Below are 26,145 nucleotides of genomic sequence, written 5' to 3' on the forward strand. Positions count from 1 at the left end.
CGTTGCAGTGGTATCGCCCTGTTTTGTATCTCTTAACATGTTTACAAGCATAATCTGAAGTTTTCCATTAGTTAAATTACAAGTACGCCTCTATTAATTTTAATACGTATGTTATGTTTTAAATACAAACCGGAGAATATTTCAGCTATATGGCACACTCCCCCTGCGCGAACGATGTTGGTTCAGCCCAGTGGCTTTTGGCTAGCTTGAGTAAAGACTCCACATCCAGCCGCACTGTGGAGTCCACCGGCACACGAGCATCTGCGGGAATGGAGTGAACGGAGGGTGTGTATTGGGCTGGATACGGCAAAGAAAGGTATGGTAATGATAATAAATATTTGTATTAATAAGAAATATTACATTTATGTATGATCTTTTTGTGGCACGAATGTATTTCATATGTGGAAATAACATTTTATGTAAAAGCTTTGCACAATAGCTCAATGAAATCATTCATTTGAAGGCATGCGCCAATTCTTTGCTAAGCTCTATACTCATGCTCTTAAATATTATTTGACTGCATTTCTGTTGGACCTAAACCTACAAGGCTTATCATTTAATTGCAGGGACTAGTGATGTTTAGTAAGGTCATCCAACAAAGCATGCAATTATTAAAGACTCCCACTTATAAAATCAAATCTGAATTGCATTACATTTATGGGCCACGAGTTGGTTGTTGATGGCATGATTGCATTATGATTGATTAGATGGAATACTAACTACAGTAGGAACACAAGTGATCTGATATTATCACAAGCTTTCAAAAGAAAGACATGTTAAACCAATTATTTTTTTTCTTAGTGCTTGCAAGTGTTGTTTAACATTTATGTAGATCAGCTAATATTGGCACAGCCATTCTAAACATTAAAAATGTTTAAAGTTAATTAAAAGGAACATTTTACATACAGTTACAACCTATTTGTATAAAGGATAACAGGGTTGATCTATGGTATATCTTAATTGACTTTGTACTGGAATACAGATTGAAGTGGATGTCCATTGATAAAGTAGAATGAGTCTGTGTTTACACTGGCAGAGAAACTTTCTTTTATTTATTAGCTAAAGGTGTTTTTGTCTTTGAGAGGCTTTTGTCATGGGTTTTGATTAATCGTTTTATCTTCATTGTGTGGCATGATGAAAGCAGAGAAGTGGATTCACAAAGACTGTCTTTCAAGTCTCTTCACACTCTCTCTCCCTCTTGCTTTCTCACTCTCCGCCATGTTTTGCATGGCTTCATTAACATTCGACTGGTTTTTGGCTTTGCACCAGCTGTGGAAATAAGTCACACACTAAATTCTGTCGCTCCCATAACATCTGCGTCCACACGATTCAGCATCTCTATAATAACAGGCTCCGCATACATTCTGGGTCGCGTTCAAGTCTCCCGTCAGACTTTCCAAGCTCTGGCCCTCTCTGGGAATTCCAGACCTGGCCGCAGTGGTAATGAAATTGGCCGAGTAGGCATTCCAATAGATCACAGCCCCACAGACTCATGGGAAAGGGTGTTGGGGAATCTGACATGAGAATTGCAGACTACTGAAAACGGTCTTATTCGCTGATGTCTCATCTTTACGCTCGACTGCGCGAGAGGATGGGTGGATCTGTTGTGTTATTCTTCTGCTGCTGAGATAGCTGTCGGGAAGACTACGTCCTGTCTGCTCTCCAGAGCTTAATGTGCTTTGTAATCAAGACAGGACTAATGTGTTTTCAGGGTGGAAGTCCTTACAAGTGCAGTTTGTGGCTTTGAAGGAATAGGTCATTCAAAAAATTAAAATATGTCATCAGTTAGTCATCCCATCCTCTTATGATTTCCTTTCTTCTGAAGAACACAAAAAGAGAAGTTCTGAAGATTGTGCTGATTGCTCTTTTTCACACGCTTACAAAAAAGTCCCTTTTAAGGAAAGTCAGTTCACTTTACGATCATTAAGTTAGTCATTTTTTTGGGCATGCAAGGCCAACTTCTATTCACCTGAATCGGGAAATACTGAGATGAAATCTGCTTGTCAAACTGCTTGAAAACTGCTTGTCAAACTTACATCTATAAAATATTTTGTTTAGGGCTGTCACTAATTTTTATTTCGGTAATCGCTCGATTATTCTGCCAATTAATTGAGTAATTGGATAATTATAATACTTTCTTTTGATGTAATAAAAATAGACCAACAACAGACTTTAAAATGACTTTAAATACATATATAATAGCTAATTGGTTCAAATAAAGTTTCAAAAGCAAGTAAACATATGGTTTTATTGAACAAAACTATGAAAATACATAAAGTATTATAAACAATATAAGTAATATACATTAAGCATTATATAAAAAGCCAATGGCCTTGTTTTTACTAGTGTCGTCAAATCGATTAATCACGATAAATCACATCCAAAATAAAAGTTTATGTTTACATAACATATGTGCGTATACTGTGTGAATATATATATGAATATATATATATATATATATATACACACACACACACACACACACACACACGTACGTTTGTGTATTTATATATACATATAAATATACAGCACACGCACGTATGTAAATAAGGATTTTCATTTCTTTAGGATTTGATTAATTGTGATTAATCGATTTGACAGCACTAGTTTTTACACTTTACAGGGCGATCTAATCTTTCTTTAATATCCACTTAACAACATTTAATTCAAATGTCAAATTAAACTTTAATATTTAGCTATTTTACTTTATGACAGTAATGCTACAGCCACTGTAATTTCTTGAATATGTGGATACGGCTACTTGACATTACTTTTTACTCTACAATCTTTTTTATAATCGAGTACTCGATTTGAATCAAGGATTCACGACGGCCCTAATTTTTATTATTTCCCACAAATGCTGGACAGAATCACAAATCTGAAATACACACAAATTTGTGTGTGAAATCTGCATGTTTTCATTAATAAATCATGATTCACCAATTACATGTACTAAAAATGATTACATAATTATATATATTAAAAAATTGGTAATTGGCTCTGCATTTTTTAACTATTCATATTAATACGAATGAACTGTCTTGGTGCATATATACAGTCTTCGTTTACAGTGAATTGGTTTTGAAGCTGAAAAAAAAAAAAACAGTTAAAACCAGCCTAAGCTGGTTGGCTGGTTTTAGCTGGTCATCCAGTCTGGTCATAGCTGGACATAGCTAGACAGCAGGCTGGTTTTAGAAGGGTTTTGGCCACTTCCTTAGCTGGTCAGGCTGGGAGACCAGCTTATGTTAAAATTCCTTGCTTGTGTTCCAAGATAGAAAGTCATACAGGTTTTAAAGAGGGTTAAAGCTTCAAGAATCATGCAAAGCCGCCATAAATATATCATAAACCTTTGACCCATGTTCTATATTGACGTGGCATGATTGTATTTTGATTAGATCAAATATTTACTACACTGGAAACACGTGTGTTATCATTAGTCTTCACAAGTTCCATGCAATAAAAATACGTATTATTCTTCTGAAGTTACACAATATCTTTGTGTGAGAAAAAAAGACCAAAATTTTACACTCTTATTTGAATATTTGTTTTGAATTTGCATGGAAAAGAGCAGCCAGAACAGTTTCCAATATTTCCTCGCTTGTGTTCCATGGCAGAAAGTCATACAGGTTTTCAATGACATGAGAGTGAGTAAATGTTGGCATAATTATAATTTTGGGGTGAACTAAAATTGAGAGTTGCTTTTCGTTTAATAAAGTACAGTGTGTCACAGTGACCTATTTCCTGCAGCAGTTTCGTCAGCCTTTCTTTTGCCCTCTCTTACTGGCTAAGTCTTGTTGTATCAGCAGATACTGTCCACTCGGGCTTGTTGACACAGAGCTTTGCAGGTATTTTTTCAGTCGTTGGAGTGTCTGATGGAGCAGGCTGGTTGCTATTGTGCTGAGCTGCATCCATCCACACGAGTTACAGAACTGAATGAGGACAGAGCCTTTAAAAGCTCCACAATCACATCCTGTCGAATTTTCTTCCTCAGAACTCAGGAAGAGGGATGATAAGAATCCACGCCGACTCATTAGCAGAGATGTTGTCCCTAGTGATGTGGGTGGGCAAATAGATTTCCCCCAAAATAGCATTTATATAAATACAGCATCTGTGCTAGATTTTTGTGTGCATGACATCAGCGCTTATTAGACATAACAAGGAGCCATAGGCCCTATATAATTGGATTTGATCTTAAATTCCATGGATTTCATCCAATATGTCAAATAAACAATTATATATACACATTATATATCATATACATTATATATTATATATACACATTATAAGCAAAATAGCAATGTTTAAACTGCTTTGTGACAGTGTTACTTATATTAACTAATTAATTATGCTATGGGGGTATATATATATATATATATAAAATATTTCATCAGCCATTACTCCAGTTTTCAGTGTCACATGATCCTTCAGAAATTATTATAATATGCTGATTTATTATCAATTTTGGAAATAGTTGTGCTGCTTAATATTTTTTTGGAACCTGTGATTGATTTTTCAGAATTCTATGATGAATAAAAGTTAAAAAGAACAGCAATTTTTAAAAAAATATAAATCTTTTCTAACAATATTGCTCTTTGCTATCACTTTTTTTTAATCAATTTAACACATCCTTGGTGGAAAAAAGAACTAATAATCCCTAAAAAAATGCTGTTCTTTGTAACTTTTTATTAAAGAATCCTGAAAAAAGTATCACAGGTTCCAACAAAACATTAAGCAGCACAACTGTTTTCAACATTGATAATAAATCAGCATATTGGAATGATTTCTGAAGGATCATGTGACACTGAAGACTGTAGTAATGATGATGAAAATTCAGCTTTGCATCACAGGAATAAAATATATTTTAAAATATACTCACATAGATAGCAGTTATTTTACATTGAAATAATATTTTAAAATATTATAGTTTTTGGTAGGTTTTTGATTAAATTAAAAAAAATAAATAAATAAATTAAATTCATACTGTTCCCAAACTTTTGAACGGGAGTGTGTGTATCTGTATATGTATGTATATATGTATATGTATATATATGTACCATTTTTTGTCCCTTGTTTTAGATTATTCATAGAACAATTTTGAAATTTGTTGTATGTTCACTTGTAGGATCTTTCTGTGCGCATCTTCATAAATGAGGCCTAGGTCTGATTATGGTTGATATAATGTGCCTTTTTTTGCTCAGGAAATGAAAGCAACCTCTGTCTTTTTTGTAGGACTCTAAAAAAACAGCAGTGTTGCAGATAATGTTATAAATTGAGCTAATATCTCCCTCAAATCTTGTTACTGGATATGAAAGGATCCTTTGTAATCCTTCTGAATCTCAAGAAGATAAAAAATCTGGCATAATTTACTCGCCCTCATGCCACTTTTTTCTGTGGAACACTAAAATTTAAATAACTGAGTATTTTTTGTTTTCCATATAATGGAAGTCAGTACAATCCAAAATTGTTCTGAACCCCATTGACTCTCATTGTATGGATGAAAAAAATCCATACAGGAAAGTAAGTCCTGCTTAATGGATTCCTTTTACATCTGTAAGAGGATCAGATTTGTCATTCAAACTCAATGCATTAACATGCTCCTTTACAATAACAGAACAAGACTTTATGTAAATGCAGTATCTCCTCATCTTACTTTCTCCATACTGAGGCCTGCGAAATCTGATCCCTAAAAGCTCCTGACAATCCATTAGACAAACTTTGCCTGTAAGTTTTCTTCACGGTAACAAGAGAAGCCCTGACACGGTTATCTAAGTTATCAGCATCTCCCGCCTGAGGCTGAATCAGCACGGACACATTGTTCCACTTCAAAGCTGCGGCGAGTGGGCGCTGAAAGAAAGAGAAGGGGGTCTTGGAGAGAACAGGTGCAGTCTTTGGGAGGGGGGAGAGTCCCTTCTGCCATCTGTTGACTTCTAGTTTTCCCCCAAACACACTTCATCACAATTCACACACGCCTGCTTGGTCATAGTGATCCAGGTTGCTATGGTGCTGTATGGGAGGGATAAGACCCCCACATGTGTGCGGTCAACTCTGGGCGCGCGGCTATTGTGTTTTGAGACATTCAAACATTTGAGGGGGTGTGCGTGTGTGCGCAGACTGAAATAGGGGTGGTGGAAAGACCAGTTGCTTTGTCAGATGCGAAGGAGACGCTGAGGTGCCTCCAAAGGGTTCTCCTCGGGAGGTTGGGTTTTACATAATCGCACAGCCGCAAGCCGCTGTTTGGAAGGCAGATTTACTTAGTGGTTGCTGGACTGGAGAGCAGCAGTAAATGGAGAGCGCTTAAAATCAAACAACGGATTTCAACCATTTTCTCTTGCTCATCAACAGGTCACATCTGCAGATTGAACTCGGGTATTGTTGAAAACTGCAGTGTAACAAAAATAAACATGGACTGTAAGGAGGAGATCAGTGACTCTGATAGCGGGATCATTTTGAACTCTGGTGAGTGCTTTTATTTACGTTAATGATAATTAATATTTAGAAGGGCGCATAATGCATATCAGTAACCAAATTTGTGCTGTAGTCCTCAAAAAATCATTATATATATTATAAAGGACTTAGGAAATTATGGGGGCAAGTCACATGCTTAAACTTACTTGAGTGCTACAGTTCAGTGTGTCAGGGCAGGCCAACTGCTAGCACCCTATATGTGTGTGCTTTTGTGTAATATAACCTGTTGTGTTTTCCAGGCCCAGACAGTCCCACGTCTCCGGTGAAGGACCTGAGCACTCACACACGTGCCATGAGGCTGAAGCAGCAGGCCCTTGAAGACAGACTGGAGCTTTGTGTTCTGGAGCTCAAGAAACTCTGCATTAGAGAGGCTGTGAGTGACTAAAAATTAGCTATCAGTATTGCCATCTCGGATAAACTCATAGACATCATGTATCATATTTTAATTTTAAGCATGGGGCTTATATTTAAATGCAAATTAAACTTTACAAGGGACCCATATGTATAAAATATTTTTTAGTAGTCTAATTGAAGGGTCTGCAGAAAATTGTTGAACTGTGACCAAAAACTGGTGGCCTATATGATATTTTCCCATTTATTTTCTCCATAGAACTTTCGTATACTTCTTCAAAAAGGTTCAAGTAAATCACAACTATAAATCCTTGATTTTCATTTGAAAAGACTAAATTAACCAGGGTCTGCCAATAATTTGAAACCATAAAAGGGGTTTCTTGGCTCAGAGAAGTTTAAGCCTGGCCTAATTAACTAATGACTTCTAATCAGGCTAAATAATTACACTACCATTTAAAAGTTTGGAGCTGGTTGAAAGTCTCTTTTTTGATTTAAAAATTACAATAAAACCGCAATGTTGTTACATATTGTTGCAATTTAAAATAACAGTTTTCTATTGTGATATACAATACCAGTCAAAAGTTTCTGAACAGTAAGATCTTAATGTTTTTAAAGAAGTTTCTTCTGCTCACCAAGCCTACATTTATTTACCAAAGTACAGCAAAAACAGTAAAAGCTTGAAATATTTTTCAAGCTAACTGATTTCTATTTTAATATGTATTAAAATGTAATTTATTCCTGTGATTTAAAGCCAGATTTTTAGCATCATTACTCCAGTCACACGATCCTTCAGAAATCATTCAGCAAATATTCTCATTTGCTATTTAAAAAACATTTATTATTATTATGCACTATTAGATTTTCTTTTTTCAGGTTTCTTTGATGAATAGAAAGTTCAGAAGAACAGCATTTATTTGAAATAGAAAACTTTTGTAACATTATAAATGTCTTTAGCATCACTTTTGATCAACTTAAAGCATCCTTGCTAAATAAAAGTATTAATTTCTAACAAAAAAAAAAATATATATATATACTGAATATTTGGAATGATATAGTGTATAATGTTAAAAAAGCTTTATATTTCAGATAAATGCTGATCTTTCTATTCATCAAAGAATCCTGAAATATTGATAATAATAATAGTAATAATAAATGTTTCTTGAACAGCAAACCAGCATATTAAAATGATATGTGAAGGATCATGTGACACTAAAAACTGGAGTAAATGTAGCTTTGATCACAGGAATAAATTACATTTTAAAATAATGTAAATAGTACAATTTTAAATAGTAAAAATATTTCACAATATTAGAGCTTTTGCTGTACTTTGGATCAAATAAATGCAGGCTTGGTGAGCAGAAGAGACTCTAAAAAAAAAACATTAAAAAAACTTTTGACTGGTAGTGTATTTTGTTATTTATTCCTGTGACGCAAAGCTGAATTAGTCCAGTTTTCAGTATCACATGATCCTTCGGAAATCATTCTAATATACTGGTTTGTGAAACCACGATAAAATCTTACTGATCCCAAATGTTTAAAAAGTAGTTTGTATTACATGTTCGTATTTAAATGAAGCATAAATTACTTTGCACACACATTGTGCCATAATTTTTATAGTGTAGGAAAGTTTCAGAAGGAAAGTTAGCTGGCCCGTCAGCGTAAATCAGATTGCTCTGATTAAGCTGGGCTTTTTCTTGTTCTGAATACAGCCCTTCAATAGAAGCACTAAAACCAATGGCTAAGAAACAGATGCTTCTTTGCATGTTAGACCACATGTCTGTCATTCACTATTGGCTATGCAGGGAGAAGATTTAAGGGTCCAATCATTACACCACAGAAACTCCTTTGTGGACACTTTGACATTAAAGACAAGCATCTGCTCGCTCAAAGATTTGTTTTGTTTTGTATTAACAAACAAACATAAAGTTGCTTTTCTTTGAGTTTAAAGCACTCTTTGTTTTAACAGGAGCTGACTGGAAAGCTGCCCTCCGATTACCCTCTCCTGCCTGACGAGAAGCCTCCGCAGGTCCGGCGACGCATCGGAACCGCTTTCAAACTGGATGAGGGTTTCATTTCGCAAGATGGCGAGGTATTGGCCACAGTTTCTACACAGAGATTATTTTAATAGCTTTAATGCAACAGACTGTTATTTGAGCCTACCTGGCTAGTTTTAAATGTTATTCATGGTGGTATTATTATACGGTTCCACTTACATGGAAAAAGATTTTTACGAGGTGTGTTTAATCCATACTTCAGCATTTTCAGTTTGTAATCATGCGGTTACCCCCTAAAACGTTTGTCTCCAGGAGTCTGAGCTGCACGCGCTCGAGGCCGATCTCGCCCTGCAGCGGCAGATTTATGAGGCAGCCCGAAAGCTATCCCTCGAGGAGCACATCAGCAAACCGGTGAGGAAAAGCCGACTGCAGCAGTGTAAACGTGAAGAGAAGAAGCTTAAAGAGCTTCAGGATGCGATACTGAAACACCGCGTCAACCACGGCTGTGTGTCTCCACAGACCTGCTATTCGTCCAGGCAGAGAGGTAAGACAGTCAATTCTTATATAAACTATATTTTACGCATTACAAAAATGATTTGATTTCGAATGAACAAATCTTATTTGTTTGTCCATTCCAGATCTTTGCATGTCTGATGACAGCTCGCTGTCTGACGCTGTTGCCTTGGATGATGGTAAGTGAGCGACCCTTTATTTCCAGGTTAAAATAAACTTAAACTTTTGTACTCCAATGTGTGTAAAAACTTCACCCAAAAATGAAAATTCTATCATTAATTACTCACCCTCATGTTGTTCCAAACCTGTAAGACTTTCGTTAATCTTCAGAACACAAATTAAGATATTGCTGATGAAATTCAAAAGCTTTCTGACCCTCCATAGACAGAGGAAAAGCACGCACATGCATCATGGTACTTTCCAAAATGGCGCTAGGGTGACGTGGAGGAGAATAATTGTTAATAAAGTTGTTATTTTTATTTTAATTACGGTTGAACCACTGATGTCACATGGAATATTTTGTCGATGTTTTTGGTACCTTTCTGGACCTTGAACGTGGTAGGACCTTTGCTGTCTATGCAGGGTCAGAAAGCTCTCGGATTTCATCAAAAATATCTTAATTTGTGTTTTAAAGACGAACAAATGTCTTACGGGTTTGGAACAACACAGGGGTGAGAAATTAAAGACAGAATTTTCATTTTTGGCTGAACTATTACTTTTATGCATAGTATCTTGCTAATGTCAAAAATTGTCTTTTATCTACAGACTCAGACTCTGCTCCCTTTTCTACGGCCGTTCTGGGCTCTTCCACGGACAGCGGTTTCCAGTGTCTGACACTTTTACCCAATAACGGCCCGAAGCAGTCAAGCTCCAGCTCTAGTCTGGACTATGATGCTTCACCCATTCAGAACTCTCCATGGAAGGAATCCAGCTTGGACCAGCCCTACCAGAAACAAAAACCATCGCACTCTGCCTGCAGCAGCCGGTCAAGGTATTGTAGGATGTCTTAGCTTTGAGCCCATTGATAGATTTTTAAATGCAATATAAGCAAACCTTTACTTTGTGTTGTCAGAGCTGTTTTAAAAGTACTTGATAGAGCATTTGGTTAACATATACATCACGGTTCAAAAGTTTGGGGGGGTTTTGTATATTTTTGAAAGAAGTGTCTTGTGTTAATCAACGCTGCATTTATTTAACTTGCAGTGAAAACAGTAATTTTGTGAAATATTATGACAATTCAAAAGATCTGTTTTCTATTTGAATATTTTAAAATGTAATTTATTCCTGTGATGGCAAAGCTGAATTTTCAGCATCATTACTCCAGTGTTCAGTGATCCATTAGAAATCATTCCAGTATGTTGATTTGGTGCAGACATTTTTGTGGAAATTTTTATGGAAATACTTCTTTCAGTATGCTTTAAAAAAAAAGAGAGAGTTAAAGCAATTTAAAGCATCATTGCCGAATAAAAGTATTTATTTACTTATTTTTTTTAATTGTAGTGACAATAAACTTTTTAACGGTATTGTAATAGATCACAGGTGTGTGTTTTGGGCAGATATCTTGCACAAAATCATTATTGAAATCAGGTTTGATTCTACTATTCATTGAACTTTTGTCACATTAATAACCCAATTAGCTAGTCTGAGGAAAAAACACTAGATATAAAAGTTTCTTTGAGATACATTGAGTTTATGATCTTCATAATGATTATCATGTCTGTGTCAGCAGCAGTCCAACAGGCTCACCAGCAGACACAAGAATGGCAGAACTTCCTCCACCACCCCAATTTGTGTTTAAGAGTCTGCCGGTGCGAAACAATCAGCCAAACAGCGCCCCCTCCACCCCAGAGCTGCCACTGCGCCGACAGTTCACACAGTCCTTCAGGTAATTAATATACGCAGCATTTGTACTTCAGGATTGTCTGAATGCTGTTCATCAAATACATGTTTTTTTAAAAGCCAATATATTTTGGGAATTAAAGAGACAGTTCACCCAAAAATGAAAATTCTGTTATTATTATTCACCCTCATGTCATTTCAACCCCGTAAGATCTTTGTTCATCTTCAGAACGCAAATTAAGATATTCTTAGAGCTTCTGACCATCCATAGAAAGCAAGGGTCCTTCCACGTTTAAGGTCCTGAAAGGTACCAAGAACATCAACAAAATAGTCCATGTGACATCAGTGGTTCAATCGTAATTTTATGAAGCTACGAGAATATTTTTTGTGCACAAACCCCCTCCAAAGTCACAACTTTATTTATATTTATCACCCTAGCGCCATATTGGAGAGTATCATGACAGATGTGCGCACTCTTCTCTGAATGTAAACAATGTACGTGTGTGGTGGTGTTGATGTAGAAATTGTGTACGCTGCACTTTATTTACGCACAGATGAAAGCGCATGTATGCATTGTGGTACTCTCCAATATAGCACTAGGGAGACATGAGAAGAACTGTTGAATAAAGTCGTTATTTTTGTTTTTTTAGCACAAAAAAAAATTCTCGTAGCTTCATAAAATTACATTTGAACCACTGATGTCACATGGACTGTTTTGTCAATGTTTTTGGTATCTTTTTGGACCTTGAACGTGGAAGGACCCTTGCTGTCTATGCAGGGTCAGAAAGCTCTCGGATTTCATTAAAAAATATTTTAATTTGTCCTTACGGGTTTGGAACGACATTAGAGTGAGTAATTAATGTCAGAATTTTTAATTTTTGGGTGAATAACCCTTGAAAAAACATAGCACGCAAAAATATTTGTTAAAACAGTCAATTTTAATTGCATTAAAATATTTTTAATTGATACGATTCAGTTTATTCATGAGCAACATTTGCATTTCTATTCTATCTGCCACTCTGGCAGCAAATTTCTTACTTTGCTTATTATCTCCTCTCAAATAGGCTTCCCAGAAGCAAACCAGAATTGACCAAGGCCAGCTCAGACCTGGGACGGGGCCGGACCAAATTGCCACGTCGACGAGTGACTGATTTCGCATTAGCCTACTCAGTTCAACGTTTATACCAGTGCAGCTCTGAAGACAGCAGCTCCGAGCTTTCCATTTCCTCATACAGCAGTTCCTCCAGCCGAGAGACGACCAACGAAGCACCCAAACCCTGTCCGCCTCCATACGGCTACCATCGCATCGTTCCAAATAAAGCACCGGTCCAACTCAACGCCCACAATACACTCAAAAACAACAACAACAACCCACCTCATCTCATGCCTGGCCCAAATCGAGTAAAGATTAGCAATGGGACATCACTTCAGGCAGACATGGGGAGGATGCAACTCGGACCAAATTCACAGTGTGATCCTTTAAAAACAAATAAACCCCAACAAGAGGTTACTTCACCCAAACGAGTGCTCAAACCTCCCCCGCCGTACACAAAGGTGGTCCGCACGACATCGCTAAGAGAGTATCCCAACCACCCCAGCCGCGTGCTTCCTCGAGATGTGGTATCGGGGGAGCTTAAAACCTGGCACCAGAAAAACAACATAGCCATATCCAAACCCCGCTCACTTGAACGGCAAGGATCGATTCGAATCAAGCGCCCAGAGCCGCCACCCTACCACCACATTCCCTCTCATAAACAGGTAAAGATGTGGACAATATGTGCCTTTATCACTACCAATGATTAAATCTGTTCTTGGTAAATGATGAACATACTTGTTTTTATCCAGAAGGTGATTCTGCAAAGGGCTTCGGATGGAACACCGCTGCAGTGGTATGAAGAAGAAGACTCTGAGATTGTGAGTCAGGTGTAACCAGGAAGCAGAAACCTGGAGGAAATGAAACCGAGAATAAGTGAACTCTCATTGTACTCGTCTGTATTTTTATTTATTGAGCCAATGGACTCACTGATGTAGTTGGAGCTGAGCCAGTGAAGTATACGCCTCAATTCCACATATGCCTACATTTGTGATTACATTTCAAGTCTAAGACTTCCTTGTAAGGCATCATGCCAGATATTTATGATGAATGTGTAATATAATTGTGAATTTATTGATGTCAGGAGAGAGTGTGGCCCACCTTTTGCAAATGAACGCCCTCATTGAAATGACATCACTTAGTACATATTTGTGTCTGGTACACGATTCTTCATGAAGAAAGTATTACGTAATGTCTTAGTTTCCCCATGATTTTATTTAATTTAACACATTATGAATTAATATATTATTTTTCCATATTCTTTTTTATTTTTGAATTAATATTGCCCCTTTCCTAACACTTTTTTAAATTAGTGAAATGTTTCAAGAAGTGTTGCTCTGCTACTGTAATATGCATTGTAAGAATAATCCATCTGTGAGTTTTAATAATACCAAATGCAGATGTTTTACTTCCTGTTTGTACACTAACTAATTATGAAATATATTTTATATTATTTATAATACACTTTAATAAACAATATCACAGATCCTCACTATAATGTATTGTGCATTTTTGTCACATTTTTAAATATTTCACATTTAGATCATAGAAAACAGATGTAGAGCACAAACTGACATAAGTGCTAGTGCAAGATTTTATTCGGAGACATTTCAAACTATACATGTAATAGTTTACTCTAAAACAAATCTACCAAACAATCCATCCAATCTATCCACCTTATTTTTCCGGTAATAGCAAGCGCATTCATGTGTAAATCCAGCTATTGGTTCCAGTTACTGCTTGATTTTTGTCTTACAGTATTGTTTTAATGTATTATCTTAATACACTGGTTTGTAGTGCGAACAGTTTTACCACTTACTGCACGTTGTTATTCTTCTCGTTATTTCCCTATAGTGGATAATGAACCGAAAGTCTCGCCCATAGGCTTACTTCCGCATTAAAGTATAAGGTGGATAGATTTCACATCCATAAGACGGGCGTTTGCAGCAACCACACTAATATGGCTAATATAATGATCGAGCACAGAACAGTGAGGTAAATGACAAGGATAATCCAGCGGCAGCGATACATCCACTGCCTAAGAGGGCGCTGTCTGCATGTGGAGTCATAAACAATACAAATTATGAGTAAGTACAGAGAAATTACACAATTAATAAATCAATAAATAATGAATATCACGTGAAACTCACATGTTAATGACGCATCTATCACAGTTTCTGAGGTAGCGCTCAGATTTCTTCAGCCAGGTATGACTATACTCCAGTGACGCCTTCTTTCTCAGTCTTTGATGAGGTAACACTGGCGGTGAATTTGTGTTTCTGTAATTTTCATAATTATGAAATGGTTAATATACCACTATTTGACTGCAGCAGACTGAATCTTACATAACTTTCAAAAACAATGTGCCCATGTGGCTTACTTTTTAACAAAGGCAGGGTCCAGCTCAAGTCTCAGTGTTTGGTTGGGATGAATTTGCACAGAGGACGTCTCCTCAGGAGCATCAGCTGCGGCGGTTTGTGAGGGACTGTCATCTTTAGGTACTACTTGCCTACAGAAGTGTGAGACTTTGGATGTCGTTATTAATCACACTTGTACTGTAGTAAGTCAGCATAAAATATCATTCACAAGCTGTTTTATTCTAAAATGTTATGTATTTCCAAGTAAAAAAGGATATAAAATGATATCTATTGTCAGGCATTCACCACAGCCACCTCCACCTGCCATCTCACCAGTAGCACCGTCCACCCGTTCCTCATCACCGGAGATCTAATTACACACACCTGAATCCAATCCAGCCACACCCTATATAAGACTCTCTCCTTCAGTCATTCACTGTCTGGTCTACCGTTCACATCCCCTATGCTAGCTCTAAACCCCATGCTGCATTCCATTGGAATCCCCGGTGCTACTGACTGCTACTCTGCTCTCCCCTTCAGACTTCACTCTACTTATCTTCTCAAGGACTGTCAAATAAGAGCCGTAATGTAGAAAGGGGATCTGTATATTATGCTGCAGCCACACAGATCTAATATAAACATGCAATTTATTTCCCAGCTGTTTACCTTCACAGGCATAACTAACTGTTTTTGTAACTCCTGTTTGGCAGTTTAAGTGTAGTAAGACATGAAGGAAAACTAGTTTAGTACTCAAATGCCATGTGACAGCCGCTTTCTGTGCGTGTGATTCAAATGGGTGTGCTCGGAAAACCCTATATCAAAAGTTTAAACTAATATGGTTTAAAACGCATGATTTCAGTGCAATAGACATGATAATCAAAACCAAACTGATGTCTTTAGAAGGGAATCCGAGGTACAAGCTATTAAAGGACAACAACAATTTACAAATAATTTACTCACCCCCTTGTCATCCACGATGTTCATGTCTTTCTTTCTTCAGTCGTAAAGAAATTGTTTTTTGAGGAAAACATTTCAGCATTTTTCTCCATATAATGGACTGCTATGGTGCCCCGATTTGGAACTTTCAAAATGCAGTTTAAATGCAGCTTCAAACAATCCCAAATGTGGTTGTAAACGATCCCAGCCGAGGAAGAAGGGTCTTATCTAGCGAAACGATTGGTTATTTACATAAAAAAAAATACAATTTAAATACTTTTTATTCTCAAATGCTCATCTTGCCTTGCAGTCCTTGAACTTTGTGTACTCTGGCTCAATACAGTTAGGGTATGTTGAAAAACTTTGTATTTTCTTCCTCAACTTCAAAAATCATTTCAAAATCATCCTACATCGCTGCAGAAGTACCAACCCAGTCTTTGCAAAGTGAACATTCAAAAAAGATCAAACACCCTTAACAAAAAAGGTAAAACAGCCAAATAGGACGATTTTGAAGTTGAGGGAGAACGTGAGATGGGAGTTTTTCTGTCATGAACAGGAACAAAAAAAGTTCAGGCAGAGTAAGACAAGACGAGCGTTTGGCATTAAAAAGTATATAAATTGTAGTATTTTTATTAAAATAACAGATTGTTACGCTAGATAAGACCCATCTTCCTCGGCTGGGATCGTTTACAACCACATTTGGGATCGTTTGAAGCTGCATTTAAACTGCATTTTGGAAGTTTAAAATCGGGGCACCATATCAGTCCATTATATGGAGAAAAATACCCCATGTTTTCCTCCAAAAACATAATTTATTTATGGCTGAAGAAAGAAAGACATGAACATCGTGGATGACCAGGGGTGAGTAAATTATTTGTAAATTGTTGTTCTGAAAGTGGACTTCTAATGAGCAACAGCTCATTAGCATTTAAAGAGACATGCACGAAAACAGTGTTTCTGCTTCCACTCAAGATGTGTGTGCTTCCATTTTCAAAATGTTGTAATAAATGATCTGTGGGGTATTTTGAGCTGAAACCTGAGACTTATATTACATATTGTAAAACACAGCCTCCTTTAAGGTCATATACAATGTTAAAATATACTGAGGTTGTGTTAACAACAGACCTTATTTTAAGCTTTTAACAAAAACCCAGTGGAAAAAAAATCCATTGACTTCAGAATGACAGAGCTGAAAGTGCTAAACTTGGCCTACAAAAATACATCATGCCTGCAGCAGTCTATACAGAAGAAAAGATCTGTTACGTCGCAACTGTAAATATACAAATGTATCCAAATTACCCTCTGTTCATTTGGCAGTCATCTGTGTGGTCTGGTTTCTTTGTATTTGATTCTCTCTTTTCCCTAATCTCATTGGTCAATGACGATGATATAGCTTCTGACTCCTTCGTTTTTTGCCTCTTCAAATAAAAGAGAAAAGAAAATTACAAGTGCACTTTGACTAAGTTTAGACTGTAAGTTTATTATGGTTAAGATGTAACTGAATGGATGAGACTCATTGTGCACCAACCTGGATTTGCTTTGCAATGATGTTTGTACTGATTCTACGTCGTAACTGTGGCTGAGAACGAGATGGAAGAGAAAGAGACTGGTGATACTGTAAACAATCCATATAATACACATCTAAATTATTTATATATCTACATAAATTAAGAAAACACAACAAAACCACGTTTCAAAGCCAAACAAGTATACCAATACCTTTTGTAAATCTTTCTCCAGCTTTTCAATAGTGTCAGTTTCCTCTGTAGTGACACAGATACATTGTTACTTCAAAATGCTAGTGAATGCATCAGAACTTTAACATTATGAAAGAACTGAATGGGTGTTTTCCTACCCCACTGCTCGTAGACATATCGCTCTCTGCTGCTTTTCTCCATCTGTTTCTTCATCTCCTCTAGTTCAGCGCTGTTCCTCTCATGACGCCGCTTCAGTTTCTCCACATGAGCCACCATCAGTTCCACTGCACGGCTCACTTTAGCCTCCTATACAGAAAGAATGTGATTTAACATATTAAAAGTTATGTTCTCTGGCTTTGCTACCAGCGTAAAATCTAGTATGGACCGATACCTGATGCACAGCTCCAAGAACCTCTGATGTGTTGGAGATTCTTCCGATGGTGCCCTTAATGATGTTAAGGCACAACTCAAGACGCTGGAGAAGCCCGGCACGTTTAATATCTAAGCACATTCCCTTGAGTGTCTAGTGACAAAAATACAGTCCTAGAATTGGCATAGGCTACATTTTTAAAAAAAAAAAGCTATTCTCAGACTGTAGTCATACCTCAAGCACTTCCTTGCCTCTTTCCACTTCCAGTCTGAGGTTGTCCTCGGCATTGTCCCGAGCGTGTTCCTCTGTCTCCAGCCGCTGACACAGCGTGTACTGGTCACAGCGAAAGGCCAGAGACAGCCGAGAGAAAGCAGCCTGTGATCATAGTAAAATCAGCTCAGAAAAATATATTCACAAATATATCAAGGAACTGCACAAAGAAGCACAGAACACTATTTGGAGCCCTAGCCTCAGGAGACAAGAAAACAGTGGATTTATTGATTTATTTACTGCATATTATGCAGCTGCCATGGAGATCTAATATAAATATGTGATTTCTTTCTCAGCTGTTTACCTTCACAGACATAACTAACTGTTTTTGCAATTCCTGTGTGGTGTACTTGACAGTTTAAGTGCAATAAGACATTTAGTACTCACATTCCGTGTGACAGCTGCTTTCGAATGTGTGCGCTCAGAAAGCCGTATATCATAAGTTTAAATTGATATGGCTTAAAAAAACATGATTTCAGTGCAATAGACATGATAGTCAAAACCAAATAAGTGCTTTTTTGGCAGAGTTACAAGCTGTAAAGAAACAGCCCTATTCTGGAAAAGGGGGCGGGAAGCTGCAGCTCATTTGCATTTAAAGATCCAGGCACAAAAACAGCGTGTTTCTGCTTCCACTCAAAATAGACATTTTTTTAAAAAAAGATATAATAAATTATCTGTGGGGTATTTTGAGCTAAAACTTCAGAGACACATTCTTGAGACACCTGAGACTTACCTTTAATCGGCATCAGAAAACGATGAATGTGAATGTGTTAATGCATTAAATTACTAAAATATTAATTTAAAAATCTTGGGGATACTTTAAAGGACTCCATTTCCAGAACAACAATTTACAAATATTTACTCACCCCCTTGTCATCCAAGATGTTTATGTCTTTCTTTCTTCAGTCGTAAAGAAATGATGTTTTTTGAGGAAAAGATTTCAGCACTTTTCTTCATATAAGGGACTGCTATGGTGCCCTGATTTTGAACTTCCAAAATGCCGTTTAAATGCGGCTTCAAACAATCCCAGCTGAGAAAGAAGGGTCTTATGTAGCGTAACGACTGGTTATTTTAATAAAAAGAACACAATTGATATACATTTTAATGCAAAATGCTCGGCTTGTCTTACTCTGCTTGGACTGTTTTTGTTCCAGTTCTCATCTCATGTTCTCCCTCAACTTTGAAATCGTCCTTTTACCATTTTTTGTTAAAGTTGTTTGATCTTCTTTGCATGTTCACATTGCAAAGACTGGGTCAGTACTTCTCCACCAATGTAGGATGATTTTGAAATGATTTTCGAAGTTGAGGGAGAAAATGCAGAAAAATGCAGAAATGTTTTCCTCAAAAAACTGAAGAAAGAGAGACATGAACATCTTGGATGACAAGGGGGTGAGTAAATTATATGTGAATCTTTTTTTTTTGGAAGTGGACTTCTACTTTAAAATAAATATTTTAGGTCAAAGGGGTTCAGCTGACAAAACTTTGAGAATCCAAGAATTGTGCAAAGGTGAGCAGACAAAAAAACTATTTTAATTGAATATAGCCAGACATAAAAACACATTTATTTAGATTAAAAAGACAATCCAAATGAAACAGAATTATTAAGGTATGCCACATTTTAAAGAGAATTGTTACAAACAGGACTGACCTCCAATTCCTCCTCTGTCATGTCAACACTATAATGGAGTGAAATAACAGACATTATACGTTAGACTTTATCAATATAAAGTAGGGGTGCAACGGTACACGTATTCATACCGGAAATTTTCAGTACGAGTCTTTCGGTTCAGTACACGTGTACCGAACAAGTACAGCATTTTCTTTTTTTTCCAGGAAATTCAAACAATAAATGGCGTTTTGACAGTTTTTGATGTGGCATGACGGCCTTGCTTCTGGGACGGTTTAGAAGCGTGTTATTAATAACTTAATTATTTAATGCATGTTTAAATTAGTCTGTTATGAAACATTATGACAGGCACTGTGTAATTGAATATACTTAACTAATAGAAATTCTAAGTTCATTTAAAAACTACATTATGTGCAATTTACATGATTGCATACATTTTTTAAGCTAATTGTTGATTATTATGCTTAAAAATAAATAGTAATTAAATTTAAGTTTAAGGGTTAAATTGTTAATTCTAACCTTATAATGTAAAAGGGCTCCCTGTAGTTTAAAGCATAAGCTGAGGTAGATTTATCACCAAGAAAAATGTAATTAAAATTGAATGTAGTTATCCCCCGCTGTACCAAAATCATACCGAACAGTGATGTTAAAAACGAGGTACATACCAAACTGTCACATTTGTGTACTGCTACACCTGTAATATAAAACTATCTGCAGTAAAAGCTATGGTTTATGTCTGAGCAAATCACCTGTTAGGACCCAGCCTCACATCATCAGATGGTTCTTCTAAAGCAAGCTGGTCCTCATGTCTAGACTCTTCAGAAAAGGAAAACGTCACTTTAATGTATGTATATCAGGAATGTTTGGTGTGTAAATGGTTTTGTTGATGCATTACCTTCCTCAGAGTCATGCTCACTATTCTCTGTATGGTTGTTGGTCAGCACTTGCTGGTCTTCACAAGCCTAATCAGACATATTGTTTAAACAAAATATATTGTAATCTACAGTACATACAGGTGCTGGTCATATAATTAGAATATCTTCAAATAGTTGATTTCTTTCACCAATTCCATTCAAGAAGTGAAACTTGTATAATGTATACATTCATTCCACACAGACTGATATATTTCAAGTGTTTATTTCTTTTAATTTTGATGATTATAACTGACAACTAATGAAAACCCCAAATTCAGTATCTCAGAAAATTAGACTATTACTTAAGACCAATACAAAGAAAGGATTTTTAGAAATCTTGGCCATCAGTCTGTGGCACTGCTCAGGTGTTATGAGAGCCCAGGTTACTCTGATAGTGGCCTTCAGCTCTTCTGCATTGTTGGGTCTGGCATATCGCATCTTCCTCTTCACAATACCCCATAGATTTTCTATGGGGTTAAGGTCAGGCGAGTTTGCTGGCCAATTAAGAACAGGGATACCATGGTCCTTAAACCAGGTACTGGTAGCTTTGGCACTGTGTGCAGGTGCCAAGTCCTGTTGGAAAATGAAATCTGCATCTCCATAAAGTTGGTCAGCAGCAGGAAGCCTGAAGTGCTCTAAAACGTCCTGGTATACAGCTGCGTTGACCTTGGACCTCAGAAAACACAGTGGACCAACACCAGCAGATGACATGGCACCCCAAACCATCACTGACTGTGGAAACTTTACACTGGACCTCAAGCAATGTGGATTCTGTGCCTCTCCTCTCTTCCTCCAGACTCTGGGACCCTGATTTCCAAAGGAAATGCAAAATTTCCTTTGGAGAATCAGAGAACATAACTTTGGACCACTCAGCAGCAGTCCAGTCCTTTTTGTCTTTAGCCCAGGCGAGACGCTTCTGACGCCGTCTGTTGTTCAAGAGTGGCTTGACAAGGAATGCGACAGCTGAAACCCATGTCTTGCATACATCTGTGCGTAGTGGTTCTTGAAGCACTGACTCCAGCGGCAGTCCACTCTTTGTGAATCTCCCCCACATTTTTAAATGGGTTTTGTTTCACAATTCTCTCCAGGGTGTGGTTATCCCTATTGCTTGTACACTTTTTTCTACCACATCTTTTCCTTCCCTTCGCCTCTCTATTAATGTGCTTGGACACAGAGCTCTGTGAACAGCCAGCCTCTTTTGCAATGACCTTTTGTGTCTTGCCCTCCTTGTGCAAGGTGTCAATGGCCGTCTTTTGGACAACTGTCAAATCATCAGTCTTCCTCATGATTGTGTAGCCTATAGAACCAGCCTGAGAGACCATTTAAAGACCTTTGCAGGTGTTTTGAGTTAATTAGCTGAGTGTGGCACCAGGTATCTTCAATACTGAACCTTTTCACAATATTCTAATTTTCTGAGATACTGAATTTGGGGTTTTCATTAGTTGTCCGTTATAATCATCCAAATTAAAATAAATAAACACTTGAAATATATCAGTCTGTGGAATGAATGTATACATTATACAAGTTTCACTTCTTGAATGGAATTAGTCAAATAAATCAACTTTTTTGAAGATATTCTAATTATATGACCAGCACCTATAATACTTTAAAAACAGTAATGATTAGATTACAGTTTCAGTTAACAAATAACTTGAAAACATCAATATTTAGTTGGTCTTGTCATTTCCAAGTTGCAAAATAATTAAGAACTGAGATATCAGTCTTAAATATCCAGACTACACAAGTTCAAACGAAGGTTATCCTTATTTCCTGAACTACTAAAACCATAGTAGAACTACGAATTTTGCCTACACATTGTGATCTCTGAACAAAAGCCTACTACCGACACTTCAATTATCGCCAGTCCTATGCACAGATTTACTTCTGCTCAAGGTAAAATCCACAAAGTATAAAGACAAACACTTGCTTACCATGACATTTGCTGTGATTTCTTGCTCTCTACTTCTCTTCCTACTCCCAACGGACACTACTTAATCTCATTAAGAGATCGAGTCAAGAAAACTGGCAGACTAATGATGCCGTTTTAAACAAGTCATGGCTGCCACAGAGCCTAGTATGACACAACCTGAATTGAGCTAAAAATCAATGCTACAAAAGACAACTGCAAAAATACATACTACAATACACCATGAAGGTGACCCAACTTGCAAAAATTGTTCTTAGCCATATTAATAAATTCTTAATTTATCCATGTTTTACATCAAGGTTTTTATAAGAACTACAAGAAATTACACAGCTTCCTTATGATCTATACATTTTCTACAAATCTTTGAGAAACTATTCTAATCAGTTTGTGCAACTTCCACACTGATAACATTTAATCAAATAAGCATATTCAGCATTTAGGAAAGACACACAAACAGATGAGATTTGGATCAACTCCACATTTATTGTAGAAAACTGAGGAACAGAGTCTCTAATAGAGGCGCTGTGGCTTTCCCATGGTGCTCTTGATGTAGAGCGCTCTGACGTTCTGCCAGTTCTTCTTCAGCAGAGACACCAGGAAGTTAACAGCCAGGTGGATGTTGTAGACCAGCTCTTCCTCAGTCATCCTGACATGACCAACGGCCACAGCCAGACACAGAACCTAAACATGACAGAGACAACCATTAACAACTTCAAGTAATATAAATTCAGGAGCTCTTAAAATTAAGCCTCTCAATCAGCATGTCTTTACAACAGCAAAGACTAAAGATCTGTAATCTGTTATGTTTAAAAGTCTCCTCTGTTCAACAAGGCTGCATTTACTTGAGTAAAAACGTTCTAAAACCAGTAATGCTGGGATATTATATCAAAATGTTACAAGTTTAATTCATGTAAAAAAAAAAAAAAAAAAAAACAACAACAAAAAATTACGTACACTGCTGTTCAAAAGTTTGGAATCAGTACAATTTTTAATTTCTTTTGAAGCAGTCACTTACGCCCAACAAAGTTCCATTTATTTGATTTAAAAAAAAAAAAAAATAGTATTATGAAATATTGCAATTTAAAATAACAGTTCTCTTTAATATACTTTAGAATAGAATTATTTCTGTGATGCAAAGCTAAATTTTTATCAGCCATTACTCCAGTCTGTCACACAATCCCTCAGAAATCATAATGATATGCTGATTTATCAATGTTGGAAACTTGTGCTGCTTCATAATTTTTTAGAATTCTTCGAATTAAAAAGTTAAGAACAGCATTTATGTAAAATATAAATATTTTCTAACAATTTAATTCTCCCTACCATCACTTTTTTTTTATCAATTTAACACATCCTTGCTGCATAAAAGTATTAACTTTTGTCAAACAAAGAAAGAAAAACATTTATTGATCCCAAACTGTGAATGATTGTGTATTGTTAAAGATTTCTATTTTAAATAAATGCTGTTTTTTCTCAAATGTTTTTATTTAAAGAATCCCAAAAAATAGTATCACAGATTCCAAAAAAAAAAAAAAAAAATAAATGAATAAATAAAGCAGCACAACCGTTTTCAACATTGATAATAAATCAGCATATTAAAATGAAAAAGGATCATGTAACACTGAAGAGTAATTATGCTGAAAATTCAGCTTTGCATCACAGGATTAAATTCTATTTTAAAGTATATTATAATAGAAAACTACTATTTTAAATTGCAATAATATTTCACAATATTACCATTTTTCTGTATTTTTAATCAAATAAATGCAGCCTTGATGTGCAGAAAAGTCTTTATAAAAAAATAAAATCAAATAAATTAATCATTTATTTAAAATAGAATTTTTTTTCCAATATTATACAGGTCTATACTTCTCACCTTTGACAAATTTAATATGTTCAAAGCACTTTCAATAAAAACGTACCTTCTTCATCTGGAATTTGATGGTGGATTTCACTTCATCCACCTTGGTGCCCAGGTTCTCGTTATGGGTGAGCAGAGAGGGGAACTTTCCTGCCTTGTTGAGACCAGGTCCCAGAATACGAGGAATCTGCTTGATCAGAGACTCAGAAGCCAGGAAAGCATCATATTTCTTTGCTAAAAAGAAACCAACAAAACATCAATATGTAGACTCAATCCACAACATAAATGCTAATGTTCTCTCGAAACTAAACTCACCCAACTTCTTGACCAGTTTCTTGTTCTTGTTGAGCTTTTTAAGAGCCTCAATGTCCATGTGTGGAAGCTCAGCGGCCTTGGCTTCATCACAATGCTGCTGGTCACCAAGAATGCACACGGAGAACTTGGGACGTGGGGTGGTCTTCAGCCTGTGAGGGGTGACGGAAAAAACTGACTGACGAACAGAAGCATATCAGACCCTTTTTGACCAACGTGAGGCAGAACAGAAGAGTCTTACCCATACCACCTCAGATGGAATCAGGTGTTGATAGCACAGGCATATAACAAAATGGTCGGCTTAGGTACGGCACGAAGGCCGTCACCTATAGCCTCCCCTCATGTTTTAAGACCCAGGGTAGGGGTCCGTCTGCTTCACCAATCCAGAGAACAGATGGTTCAGACAGACTACCCGAGGCAGTTCTCACCTGCCTGCTTTTAACCTGCCCATTCACGTAATCTGAATGACTAATTCATGTCAAGATATACCGATTTTTATTCAGGCAGTGCAAAAAGGCAGACAGACAGAAGGCTGGGTGATACAGTAAAGGGCCGAACCTGACAGTGCCTGAGAAACGCTTGTCCTTCTGGGGATCGTAGTTCTTCAAGCTGATCTGCAGTTCCACAGTCTCAAGGAACCTTAAATATGAAAATCACTAAGTTACCACTCATTATATACTACTACTGTATACATACATACTTGTAACCATACCAAAAACAAGTAGGTTCACACTTATACATATTTATTAGACAGTAGTACACAATTGAAATACATGCTAGTATTTAAAAAAAGTATTTATGACAAAAAGAGATGCTATAAACACGTATGTGGCGTGCCACATGGTGTCCACTAATGAAAACACGACGATTAGCTTCTTACTTTTTCTTCTTAAGACGGGCACCAGCCTGGACCTCCCGAACAGCCTCGTACAAAGTGTCTCTTGAGACCTTGCTGTTGAAGAAACACATAAAATATGATTAATTGCATAACTATAATTTGTTCTGAGTGACTCGAGTGCATGAACGTCGCTTTGACTACGTAGGCAGACTGACCGGTGAATGTATCACTGGTTGACATGCTTCAAATTTTGTTTTTTAAACCTCAATATATCGATATTACTTAGGTTAGATGTGAATAATAATGGCCAGAACGATTATGATTTCAGATGAAGTTAAATAAACGTCAGATTAAACCGGATTGCATTCCGGATGACCCGGCTATGCTGCGCGGCAACGTTAGCTCTGAAGCTCGAGGTTGTCAAGGAAAACAAACCTCACGGTTTTCGACTAACATTGCTTGACGATATATTTGTTTACGTGTCTATTAAATCGTAGAATAAGGTTTATATTCAATTAAATACATTATAAATGAACCGTTCTCACGTGCCTCATTTTGCCGTGATGCCTCTCCTTTCACACGGAGCTCGAAAAAGGAAGTATGAAGGGAAGTTGCGCCGAATATAAGCGACAGAGGGTGAAAAACGGACTTCCGGAGCCGCCATGATTGTTGTGGCTACAAAAATGTAACCAGCAGAGAACTTTACACTCCGTTCTTCTTTGATATAAAGTCCCGTTTTCAAAGGCTTTGAGAACATATACAATTCTTGAGTTTGTTGTAA

At 36.8% G+C, this 26,145-nt stretch overlaps 3 protein-coding genes across 3 annotated transcripts; 1 reads left to right on the plus strand and 2 right to left on the minus strand.

Annotated features, from left to right (window-relative positions):
- Positions 1-237: 237 nt before the first annotated feature.
- Positions 238-13,747, plus strand: inavaa (innate immunity activator a). The gene is made up of 10 exons (XM_051116462.1): positions 238-316; positions 6,343-6,456; positions 6,705-6,838; positions 8,783-8,905; positions 9,123-9,354; positions 9,449-9,502; positions 10,089-10,314; positions 11,053-11,208; positions 12,227-12,920; positions 13,011-13,747. The coding sequence occupies exons 2-10, from the start codon at positions 6,402-6,404 to the stop codon at positions 13,089-13,091; spliced, it is 1,755 nt and encodes a 584-aa protein (XP_050972419.1). The 5' UTR covers positions 238-316; positions 6,343-6,401; the 3' UTR covers positions 13,092-13,747.
- Positions 13,748-14,097: 350 nt separating this feature from the next.
- Positions 14,098-22,678, minus strand: si:ch211-163l21.11 (inositol 1,4,5-triphosphate receptor associated 2). The gene is made up of 13 exons (XM_051117710.1): positions 22,358-22,678; positions 20,408-20,474; positions 20,262-20,328; positions 19,534-19,561; positions 17,850-17,990; positions 17,637-17,768; positions 17,404-17,551; positions 17,268-17,311; positions 17,077-17,127; positions 16,848-16,966; positions 14,636-14,764; positions 14,406-14,534; positions 14,098-14,308 (listed from the first exon to the last, which is right to left on the minus strand). Exons 1-13 carry the CDS (start codon positions 22,358-22,360, stop codon positions 14,176-14,178), a joined length of 1,191 nt encoding a protein of 396 aa, XP_050973667.1. The 5' UTR covers positions 22,361-22,678; the 3' UTR covers positions 14,098-14,175.
- A 133-nt stretch (positions 22,679-22,811) lies between these two features.
- rpl10a (ribosomal protein L10a) lies at positions 22,812-26,059 on the minus strand. The gene is made up of 6 exons (XM_051117711.1): positions 25,914-26,059; positions 25,407-25,478; positions 25,085-25,165; positions 24,530-24,678; positions 24,276-24,448; positions 22,812-23,034 (listed from the first exon to the last, which is right to left on the minus strand). The coding sequence occupies exons 1-6, from the start codon at positions 25,916-25,918 to the stop codon at positions 22,864-22,866; spliced, it is 651 nt and encodes a 216-aa protein (XP_050973668.1). The 5' UTR covers positions 25,919-26,059; the 3' UTR covers positions 22,812-22,863.
- Between the last annotated feature and the right edge of the window lie 86 nt (positions 26,060-26,145).

Source organism: Labeo rohita, chromosome 8 (assembly GCF_022985175.1).
Source record: "Labeo rohita strain BAU-BD-2019 chromosome 8, IGBB_LRoh.1.0, whole genome shotgun sequence".
Lineage (NCBI taxonomy): Eukaryota > Metazoa > Chordata > Actinopteri > Cypriniformes > Cyprinidae > Labeo > Labeo rohita.

Coding starts and splice junctions, on each gene's coding strand:
- rpl10a (XM_051117711.1), bottom strand. Junction 25,166..25,406: donor GCCCGTCTTAAGAAGAAAAA/GTAAGAAGCTAA, acceptor TTCATATTTAAG/GTTCCTTGAGACTGTGGAAC. Junction 24,449..24,529: donor GAAACTGGTCAAGAAGTTGG/GTGAGTTTAGTT, acceptor GTTTCTTTTTAG/CAAAGAAATATGATGCTTTC.
- inavaa (XM_051116462.1), top strand. CDS start 6,402: ATGGACTGTAAGGAGGAGATCAGTGACTCTGATAGCGGGATCATTTTG. Junction 6,457..6,704: donor CGGGATCATTTTGAACTCTG/GTGAGTGCTTTT, acceptor TGTGTTTTCCAG/GCCCAGACAGTCCCACGTCT. Junction 9,503..10,088: donor CGCTGTTGCCTTGGATGATG/GTAAGTGAGCGA, acceptor TTTTATCTACAG/ACTCAGACTCTGCTCCCTTT.
- si:ch211-163l21.11 (XM_051117710.1), bottom strand. Junction 16,967..17,076: donor TCATTGCAAAGCAAATCCAG/GTTGGTGCACAA, acceptor TTTTATTTGAAG/AGGCAAAAAACGAAGGAGTC. Junction 14,765..16,847: donor GACTGCCAAATGAACAGAGG/GTAATTTGGATA, acceptor ACACTTCTGTAG/GCAAGTAGTACCTAAAGATG.